This window comes from Osmerus mordax, chromosome 4, assembly GCF_038355195.1.
Source record: "Osmerus mordax isolate fOsmMor3 chromosome 4, fOsmMor3.pri, whole genome shotgun sequence".
NCBI classification, from domain to species: domain Eukaryota; kingdom Metazoa; phylum Chordata; class Actinopteri; order Osmeriformes; family Osmeridae; genus Osmerus; species Osmerus mordax.
This window is the reverse complement of record NC_090053.1, coordinates 22,272,946-22,283,903: the sequence shown is the minus strand read 5'-3', so window position 1 is coordinate 22,283,903 and position 10,958 is coordinate 22,272,946. Positions and strand designations below refer to the sequence as shown.

Genomic DNA, 10,958 nt, shown 5'->3' with positions numbered 1-10,958 from the left:
CTGACCTAGGCGGCTGACTTGAAACAGTGAATTCTGGTTAGACTTTTTGTCCGACTTGAGACGGCGCCGAGGCTAGGTCACTGTGTCGTAGCCATCAAAGTACCGTGAGATCGATTCGAGAACTGCCGGCTGTGTAGCCGAGCGCATTTTCTCATGAGCAACTGCAAGGGTTCTAATGACGACACACTATTCATGATTGGCCAGACTCACACGCGACAACTTTGATGTGTGTTTTGTAATTATTCTGACACCTTCAGTTTCGCCAACGCTCAAATCCGGACCAAACAGTTTAATTGAATAAAAAATGTGTTGAAGAAAGGGTTTTAGTCCGCCACCTCACTAACGGAAAGACTAAGTTTAATTATAAATAAAGTAAAGTAAGCAAACAGCGCTTGATCGGCCATGACTGACGTCAACGCAGCAAACCACGAGGAGCTGGAATGTCCGACTTTACAGAGCCGTTTTCAACTCCTCCCCGACTGCAAGCGACTACTCTTGCCGGTCGTTTCATGCAGCCGCAGTCAATGTCAAAAGCACCTTATGTTACAGCGACCTATCTACGTCAGATCAGAGACGGTAGCATTCTGTTACTCAGCTGATAAATGCAAAGACAAAGTAATTAACATATAAAACACTCAGACACTGCAGGTAAGTCTGTTTCGATATCTGCAATTGATTTAGCTAGTGTTGCTGTTGTTGCTATTCAATAAATTCGAGGGGGCGGAGCTTCTGCTCCTTCAGGCAACACGACCCCCAGTCTTAAGCAGTGAAGACAGCTGATTTTCTCACGATTTCAAAGCCTAATTTAACATACATGTCCATGTTTTTTTTTCATTCAAATTTGGATGGGTAGTTAACAACACATTCTTCAGTGGCGTGAAGAACTTAAAACTAATTTTCAATTCCACTTTACAGCATCTTTAAGCTGTGGGACATATTTAGAACTCGCGCAGCTACAGGTTGCTGTACAGTACAGCGAGACAGCTGCTTCGGTTGGGTCACATGATTCTAAACTTCCATTGTTATAGAACCAGGGTCAGCTGTCTGCTGCGCTCCAGTAGTACTGGGAATTGTAGCCGTGACCTTTTTCTGACATGTCGGCCACATTTCTAAGTCTAGACTATAATATAGTTGATAGGCTAGTGTTTAGAGATGTTGCAGATTTTAACCCTAATTATTAAATCACAAAAAGAATATCCTAACTAAAGTTTTATTTACCAACTTTTGGAACCTGTAGCTTACAACGTAGGCTTAATGCACTCTCCCTCAAAATGTCAGGATGTAGGCTGGTTATCATGCACTTTCCTGACACATAATGCAGACCAACCTGCTGCTGGTCTTGCCTGTAGTGGACCTGCGACATTGGAGGGCTTCCCACACAGCCGATGAGGGAAGTGGCAGAAATGTCGGGTCCCCAATTACAGAACCAGAAATTGACGCGGACACCTATGGAGGAACAAGGCGGACTTTGGAGAGGAGCCACTCTTGTTTGTGTTCCATTTTCCTCAGTGATGGTTGCAGTCCTATACTGTTACTGAAAAGCTCCTGGACCGTGGTTCACTGACATCTCCCTCTGAGTAACTTCCCTCGCCCGGAAACCAGATCTTGACGTTATACTTTTCGATAGTTTGTTCCACTTATAAAGCATTGAATGTCTTGACTTTGATATTGTGGTTGCCGTCTTTTATATTTTCCATCCTTTTTTATTTTCTTACATAAAATAGTTTATAGGTCCCCCTCACAACACAAACACTTTTTATACATAGCCTTTATTATTATTATTATTATTATTACGCAGCGGCCTATGGGTTTTCTTTTCTGATTCGTTTTAGAGAGTTGATGTGCTACTTTTTCTTTTCTATTTGGCTATCTATTCAGAGCTTCAACACACATTTGCACATGTGTAAAATGTTCTTAAAATCTGATTACGCCATGATTAAACGACTATTACTGTTGTTGTCCAATACACTGTCTCTGATGGCAAGAAGAGAACATGAGGATATTATTGTAATTTTCATAGCATCGTGACATGCAGTCTTACGAGAGGGAGGCGGTCGATTGACGTCAACATTTTAGCAGGTACGCCTTTCCTTTTATGATTTTTTTTCTCCGTGGTGGATTATAAAAGCCAACTAAAATATCTGTCAAACAGAAGCATCACGTAAACTCCACAAAGTATAATTCTATGAGGTAGCACATTTTACAAATCTTTCAGAATCGAAACTTTTTTTATTTAAACAATAAGAAAACTTCAATTCAAAGGTAAGCAGCTAATACGTTTTTTTTAATTTATTATATTTTTCGTTTTAGAATTATATGACATACCATATTTGTTTTGTAGGAAATTGACGGTAATTTTATGATCCTTAGATGCAGAAGTGTATGGGGCTGTTGTGCGCGGCGCTCATCTTTTGCGCAGCTCTGTCAGAGACTATTGGATTAGTCATTGCGGTAAGTAGGCTATATTCATTTGCTTACTTCTCTGGAAAAGAATGCATATAATTAAATACTGTAAACATATTATTCCAAAAGGAAATTCAGATAAAGGCTCATGGGAAGATGTACATAAGACAATTGATCGATGAGTGTGTTTACACACACCTCATCTTATAACACCTGTTTCAACATATATAGGCTAAAGAGAAGCGAGGCTGGACTCTGAACAGCGCTGGTTACCTCCTCGGACCCCGTGAGTACTGAAAACGGAAAGTTATAGAACTCTTATCACCAGAAATACATTTTTGAGCTTACAACTGTTGCATTCTCTTATCACATTTCCATAATTTTAAACCTTTCATACTTTAGGTGTTAAGTGTGGAATGATTTCACACAACTGTAGTCACTATTGCCTGTGCATCGGGGATAGCTTTCACAATAATAGCCCACAGTGCAGTATAAGATAATATGGATATAATCCCTTATTTGTGTATTTGTGAGCCCCATAAAGTCTCCAGTAAATGTGAACACTATAAATCTGAAGCAGTCCTTTTCTTTCCACAAAGGTTGTCTTTGATCCACTTCTCTGTCTGGGAAAATTTTTATTTAAACTTCACCCGTTTGAAGTTGGATTTATTTATTTGTAGTTAATGTATCTTATTAAATAGTCTGATCACACAGTTAAGAAGTAAAGGGATTATTATTTGGGTGGAATAAATTGCCTTTCACTGTATGATATCTACAAACCCTGAACTCCATTTCTGTGTATTTGCCTTCCAACTGTCGCTGTTGCAATATAACCAGACGATCAATCAAAGATGTTCATGCTCAGGGTATAAAGCATCCTGTTAGAATGACAGGTGCGTGTTTGATAAAAGTTCAGGTCAAATGCCCTCCCCATCCCTGTGTTTCAGGTCGTATTGATCACCTAATACAGATAAAGGATTCTCCCAGTGCGAGGGGCAGGGAGGAGCGGCTGGGTCAATGTAAGATGGCTCCTGCAGGACGGTGAAGTCGGCAAAGGGAATTGCTTTGTCTGCTTTGCTCATTGTGCTTTTATGGTTTGCAGAGTAAAAGAAAAATCAAAAAAAAGTAATACATCCAAGTGATGGGTTAGTGAAATTGTTGTTCAGAAATGTTATGGCAATTCTTTATTTGCCTGGAAAGGAGACTCTAGTCATAATTAATACGTTTTAGGGTTACTTACAAGCATACATAGGTAACGTCATAAGAATGAGCTGTTTATCTCAGAGACAACAGGTGTTAACCCTAACTGCTTCATCTGTGTCTGTGGGCCAAGCATCAGGTCTGATTCAGCATGTAATTACCTCATGCATTATGTCTAGTGAGAAAGGTGTTAAGGCCGTCTGTGTTGACTGGGTCAGCTCCACTCAGCATGACTGTGCTTATATACTTATTCAGTGCAATTAACCCCCATGTACTGCCTGGCAAAATTAAGTTTCAAATGTTATTGGTGGGGAATAATATGCTTCTGTTTTTTTTGTTGTTGCAATTAATAACCCCATCAAGATTCACATTTATCATACAAGGATCTCTGAGATGGACAGCCCTTGTCGATTAGGTAGTCAGCTCTCTTTCACTCCCCTTGTTTGTTATTTGTTTATTCAGATGTGTTTCCTAGGCATGCCAAGAGACTCCTTATCATTTATGTTCAGACTTGGGGTTTGTGTTTTTTTTTGTCCCCATGAATGTGCATGTGCCTTTGCTTCATGCATCTCATCTGTGATTAATTCTACAGCAATTCCGCGACTCAAGCCCTGCAGGTTGCTTTTCAGACTCATGTCAATTGAAACTAAACAAAACGTACTCAAAACCACAACAAAAGCATTCGCTGAAATGAAGGGCCGTCATGTGAGCTTTAGTCAGGGCTGCAGTGGATGTGCCTGTGATGCACATGCAGTAGGATGCCTGCTGAGACATGTAGAGGTTAAGCTGTGGTAACCTGGACTTTGCTTCGTTGTCCAGATGGCATAGACAGCCACAGGACCCTTAGTGACCGCCATGGCCTGGCAGGGAAGAGAGACATGCCTGTAGATGAGGACTTCAAAACAGGTAAGTAAGCTCTCTTGTAACATCCCTCACTGCTTACTGATGTGTTTAATCTTCAGTTGTTAATGACACAGAGTACAGATATAATGCTGCTCTGCCCCACAACATTAATCAGTCTTGTCAGATGTACTCTTTTGGAAGTCCCAGAATGCTTATTGCTTCTGCAGGTGCCCTAAGACTAGCGGACGAGGATGTAATACACACCGTCATTGACTTCTTATCATACCTGAAACTTAAAGGTGAGTTCCCCACAAATAATTGTTATACAAATGGTTGCATTTTATGAATGCAAGTCCTTAACCATGAAATACATTTGAATAACAGCTATTGTATTCGACAGAACTCGGTGCCCTGGACACCCTGCCTTCCTCTCTTGCCTCAGAGGAGATGGTGGAGCCTTAGCTTGGTGACTCCACCCCTCAAATCTCTTCTGCAGTTCTCTCCCTCGTTACCCACCCCCCTTCCTCAGCCCAGTGCCTCACCCCCACCTTTATCTCTCTGATGTGTACCGAAGAATGACTGATCAACATGTGGGAGATAGGAATAGATAAAACTTTTGAATGGCATTGGAATCATCTTGTGTGGTTTATTCTTCCTAATATGCAGTACTGAGCACATTTTCATCGTTATACAGAATTGCAAACTCAGCTCTATTCTTCACTTAAACACTTTTAATAAAAAAGATCTAATGAATTCCACCTGCTTGCACAACTAAAACATACAATACTACAATGCATATACATACATGTCGGGCCATAGTGCATCACAGGTGGACATCCCAACTTCAGAGCAACAGATGAAAAACAACATCTATAGGAGTAAAGTTTGATGTGATGATCCTCACAGCCTTCAGAAGGTTCACCACGGCAGGGTCTCTCCAGAGTAGTCCTTAAACCCTCCATGATCCTGCTCGGTTAAGCTAGCCACCACAGCCAGCAGCGAGGGGATGCTCTCCTCAACAGAGAGATCCGCCTATAGATAGATACGTATATAGATAGGAACATTGGTAAATAGACAGATTGGCAGGTATGTAGGTAGGTAGATATATGAATTAGTGCTGTCAAACAATTTAAATATTTAATCGCATTAATGTCATAGTTAACTCGCGATTAATCGCATTTAATCGCACATTTTTATCTATTCTAAATGTCCCTTGATTTCTTTTTGTCCCATTATTTTTTCTCATTTAAATGCTATTATCAATATGGAAAAGTGGATTGGATTGCTTAGTTAGTGCAAATGTTTTTTTTTTTTATTGAAAACAACATTGCCTGGCTTTGACGAGGGGGCGGAGAATTCGCTTCAGCTGTGTGCTTGGCCATCAAGTGGTATTTCAGACTGGACGTGCTGCGATGACAGCTCAGTTCACAACGACAAAACACACAGATCAATTTGGTCTTGTCAATGGAACCATTTGGCAACTTTTTAAAAGTAACCTTTCCAATCAGGATCTAGTTGGCATCCATTTTGGCGTCTCGCGCTCGCTATCCACTCTAAACGTAACGTTAGCCTACTACTCTTTAGCCGGCTCGCAAGCCCAAACAAGTGTGTGCGTCGTGCCTGTTGTTTTGTTTCCGGTCTAGCTACATCCGGTGTGGTGTTAGTTTTTCTAACGTCAGTAGTCATTGCAACAGCATGTGAAAAAAACTACAAAGTTTGCTAGGCCAAAAAGAGCGTTAATCTCGAGATAAAAAATTTTACGCCGTTAAAATGGGTTTGCGTTAACGCCGTTAATAACGCGTTTAACTGACAGCACTAATATGAATATAATATCCATTTCAACAAAGGAGCTGATCACAGCTCAGTATTACAGCCCAATCACTCAGTGTTACAGGGCTTCTGACTGAAGTCACAGGTTGTAGAGCCCCCCCCCCCCCCCCCATGTCCATACAGACCCACCTGAGCCCCCCCCCCCCCCCATGTCCATACAGACCCACCTGAGGGCCCCCCCCCTCCATGTCCATACAGACCCACCTGAGGCCCCCCCCCCCCCCATGTCCATACAGACCCACCTGAGGCCCCCCCCACCCATGTCCATACAGACCCACCTGAGGCCCCCCCCCCCCATGTCCATACAGACCCACCTGAGGCCCCCCCCCCCATGTCCATACAGATCCACCTGAGGCCCCCCCATGTCCATACAGACCCACCTGAGGCCCCCCCCCCCCCCATGTCCATACAGATCCACCTGAGGCCCCCCCATGTCCATACAGACCCACCTGAGGCCCCCACATGTCCATACAGACCCACCTGAGGCCCACCCCCCCCCCATGTCCATACAGACCCACCTGAGCCCCCCCCCCCCCCCCCCCCCCCCATGTCCATACAGACCCACCTGAGGCCCCCCCATGTCCGTGCGGACCCAGCCAGGGTGCAGCGCCACACACAGGATCCCCTCTGATTCCAGGTCAGTAGCTAGGCACCTTGTCACCATGTTCAAAGCAGCCTGGCCAACGACAATGATTTATTTTAGATTCATTTGAGAATATAGGTTTTAAACAATGTTGTTCTGATGATAGTAATAACAACACTGTCCTACGATCAGAATTGTGTAAGTAATACTGTAGTTAAGATACTATTGTTCCACTGTGTCTGGTAAAAATACAAACCATTCCTTGGCGCAAACCATGAAATACTCTTTGAATTCTGATGATTGATTATCTGCTGTACGTACCATATGCAGTATTTATACATTGTTTTGAATCAAATTGTGTGGCAAATGAAATGGACTCCAAATGAGAACTATGTCAAATATAATAAACACAAATATAATAACAAGTGTTGACATGTTGGAGCGTCCTACGGATCTGTAACCTTGGAGGTCCTGTAGGCATAGCTCTTGAAGGCAGCTGCAGAGCCCCAGTTACAGCTGATGGAGCCCAGGATGGATGACATGTTGATGACGGCAGCTCTGTGGATCCCCAGCCCTGTCTCCCTGGCAGCAGCTGTGTGGAGCAGCGGCAGGAACGCCTGAGAGAAACATGTGGAAACACAAACAATAATGTAAACAACACAATCTGTGTATGTCTGATTGTCAACAGGTGCATCAGGGATTGATTTTGAATAGAATGCTGTCTAAAATTATTTTGTTACTACAAAGGTTTCAAGGCATTCTTGTTTAAACACAAAATAACAAAAATTATGTCTTATGACCTTTCAAATGTCACAAATATAATTTACGGTATGTATATAATATGTAGGCTGATATACACATATGCTATATTAACCTATTTAGATGTTCTACACTACAGAATCCAATGATCTTCTAGAGTCCTCTAGACCAGACACAACATAACATACCTTGGTGACAAACAAAGGAGCAACAGTGTTGCTCTCAAATGTCTTCATCATGGCCTCAGGTGTGACAGTGTTCAGATCAGTGGAGATGTTGATGGCTGCGTTATTGATTAGACAGTTTAGCCCATCTTCCCCCACTATGGACTTCACTTCCTGTAGTGCGGCGTCTATACTGGGCTGACTTGCCACGTCTTAAACAGAGTGACACCAAACAAGAGATACCATTCAGAACTCAACTGAACAAAAAAGGTTAACTAAGAAACATTTATTTTTCTGGTTGTGTTTGGTAGGCCTACTGCGACATTCAACGTTGTGGCGCCATCTACTGTGATGAGTCATTGTGGCAATATATAAAGTTGTAGGCTACTCACCGAGTGTCACAATGTGAAACCCAGGGAATGACTTAGAAAGGTCTTGTAGGTCCTAAAATATGAACACGTAATTTGGATAAAATGGCAACACGTTTGAGTCACGTGGTTTGTAGGCTAATATTATTACGTTTTAGGGTAGGCTATAACATAGCCTGCGTGCTCTTACCTTTGAAGCAACTGGATTGCGAGCAGTCGCTATAATCGTTTTTGGTCGTTGGTTGCTATTCGCTAACTCTTTTGCCATCGCCAGACCGAGACCTCTGCCAGCTCCGGTGATCAAGACGGAATGACATTTGCTGAAATGAAAACTCATGATTTAATCTAGGCTACTCTGGCAATATGCTATCTATATGTAGGCTAGTTAGCGACGTTATCTGTTCCTTTTTGAACTTCCTAACCAAACATGCGTTTAAGTGTATAGTCACGAAGTTTGTCTACCCTGCAAGAGGCGTGGCAGAGTCAGGAGCAAATGAGAATGTTGCTGCTGGGGGGGGGGGGGGGGGGGTCGTTGCTGCTGGGGGGGGGGGGGGGGGGGGGGGTTAGGGGGGGTCGTTGCTGCTGGGGGGGGTCGTTCTTACCTGTAATCGTAAATATTACTTTACGCCCTGGGCCCCGTTCGTCGTAAGGGTTGAAGCTAAGTTAATCAATTGTCCCTTTAGCCCGTTAACATTAGCGAGATGAGTGAGAATAGCAAATATCGGTTCGTCAACGGCTGATCCGCATCCAAATCATGTGGTTAATTTCAATCAGGCTAAACTTATCAGGGAAATTGCACGTGCACGTCCTACTTCAAAAGGCAGGAAAGGTCGATCACCAAAACCGTGATTTTCTAACGGTATGATGGCGGAAAATACGAAAGAGAGAGCGGTGATAGGCTATTCTCGCCATCCGAGCAAACTATTATAATGAGTCTCTATAAGACAATAAGCATATATTATCATGGCTAAGTCAAACACCGCCACCGCTGCCAGAGCAAGACAAGCAGCTTGGCAAAAAATTGCCAATAAGCTAAATGCGAAAGTTTTGGGGAAATGTATAGGCTCATTTTAAGTGCCTCATTACCCCAATCAATCAGATCACATTTCTTTAAATGTGCCTGCTGGTATAGGCTTAATGGAAATTAATAATCGAATGAGATCTTGCTAGCGAAAATAATGATCTCAACTCTCCTCAGAATAAGTAGGCTAGATAAAAACAAGGCCAAAGAGTATCTAATTGATACGAATTCATAGACAATTATGAGGATATACTGCGCTTATATCATGTAGGCCTACTATATATGTGCATGTAGGCCTACTATATATGTGCATGTAGGCCTATGTGTAAATCCCTCTTTGATTTAATTGACTGGGACATGGCCAGGGAATATGATGAATTGATTCATCAGCTGGTTAAGCGCCAAGGACACTTTTCTTACAGCAACTCATGCTGCGGCTTTGCCAATGTTTTCTGCATCGCCTATACTGTATAAAAATGTAGCCTATAGCCTACCTGACGCAAAAAACCTCAAGGCTATGCAGTCTGAAGAACAGTTAAAGTTTCAAGTAGCTTTATTGTCAATTTCTTCACATGTCAAGACATAAAAAGGAATCGATATGACGTTTCCCACTCTCCCACAGTGAAACATATAAAAAGCACAGGCACAACAGATAAGACAAGACATTTCGTAAAACATAGCGTTACATATTCACATACAGCAGCATAACCTCATAATAAAGCATAAAGCTTGCTGCGGCGTGTGATATTTGCAATGTACGGCCCGAGAAGGTCTTGCAAATAAATGAGTCCTTGTCGGCTGAATCGATATCGCTCAAACAAGAACTCATCCGTGTGAAATAAAGGATCTTGGCAATCGCGAAGAACTCTATTTGTATGCAAAGCTAATCGAACTAAAATATAGCTCCTTGGTCAACTGGGTCTCTCAAAAAGGGAGCTGCCATGTTATTTTCCGGGGGTGTGGCAAGCTTATCCAGCTACACTTACGTTAGCCTGCTCTGGAGCAGGTTAGTGCTAATTGATATGTTACTATGGTGATTTATCGAAAGTTGCTTCCACGAACCAAAAAGAGGGGCGTTTTTTATCTTAGCCTGAAAATTAGCTCGCTAAACTGCTTAGCGAGCTACGACGAATACCCCCCTGGAGAAGAAGTCGACCCCCCCGATTGTCATTGTATAATTCGTACTCTGCGGTGTAACCTCCATCTGTATGGAGGATTAAAGGGCCCAAAACTAAATAAATAAATACATAAATAATTGAATGGTTAAATACTTGGATAAGGGTTAGTGTTAGCAACCCTTGTTGCAGCAAAATAAATCTTTCGTCCCCCCCTCAAAAGTCAGGGGGCGGGTTAAAACCTCTGATTGGTGAATGAACAGTATTACCACCCAGGCAAGCTAAACCAGTCGATCAAGATCTATTCGATCCAGAGGGATCATCTATAGTCTCACTCTGAACTAGGGGTGTGCAATACTGCAAAATGTGGTATCGATCCGATACCAAGGAGTAAATACCAATACGTTTTACTCAGGGCTGGACTGGGACAAAAAAATCGGCCCTGGCATTTTTGGCCCAGGCGGCCCACACCCACCGTGACCGGTCAGACACATTCCCTGCAGACAGTCCTTAAAATATGGGTGCATTCTATAATATGAGTTGCCTAGTGTTCTGCGTTCATGTGATAGTTTTTGAACCTTCAAGGAGGGTCTCAAGACTTTTCTCAAGAGCAACTGAACGGGTTCAAATGACGACACAGCTATTTCATGATTTGCCAGACTCACACACGAC

The 10,958-nt window shown here is 42.7% G+C and overlaps 2 protein-coding genes across 3 annotated transcripts; one reads left to right on the top strand and one right to left on the bottom strand.

Moving 5' to 3' along the window:
* The first annotated feature begins 2,370 nt into the window (after positions 1 to 2,370).
* gal (galanin/GMAP prepropeptide) lies at positions 2,371 to 4,908 on the top strand. The gene is made up of 6 exons (XM_067235264.1): positions 2,371 to 2,451; positions 2,635 to 2,689; positions 3,351 to 3,422; positions 4,423 to 4,509; positions 4,674 to 4,745; positions 4,847 to 4,908. Exons 1-6 carry the CDS (start codon positions 2,371 to 2,373, stop codon positions 4,906 to 4,908), a joined length of 429 nt encoding a protein of 142 aa, XP_067091365.1.
* A 152-nt stretch (positions 4,909 to 5,060) lies between these two features.
* Positions 5,061 to 8,621, bottom strand: zgc:110339 (uncharacterized protein LOC550490 homolog). Of its 2 annotated transcripts, none has more exons than XM_067234984.1 (6): positions 8,341 to 8,621; positions 8,175 to 8,226; positions 7,807 to 7,994; positions 7,321 to 7,476; positions 6,842 to 6,952; positions 5,061 to 5,478 (listed from the first exon to the last, which is right to left on the bottom strand). In XM_067234984.1, exons 1-6 carry the CDS (start codon positions 8,485 to 8,487, stop codon positions 5,365 to 5,367), a joined length of 768 nt encoding a protein of 255 aa, XP_067091085.1. In that variant the 5' UTR covers positions 8,488 to 8,621; the 3' UTR covers positions 5,061 to 5,364. The 2 variants fall into 2 exon arrangements, with proteins under 2 accessions (XP_067091085.1, XP_067091086.1); XM_067234985.1 differs by having other exon boundaries at positions 7,807 to 7,901; positions 8,341 to 8,612.
* Between the last annotated feature and the right edge of the window lie 2,337 nt (positions 8,622 to 10,958).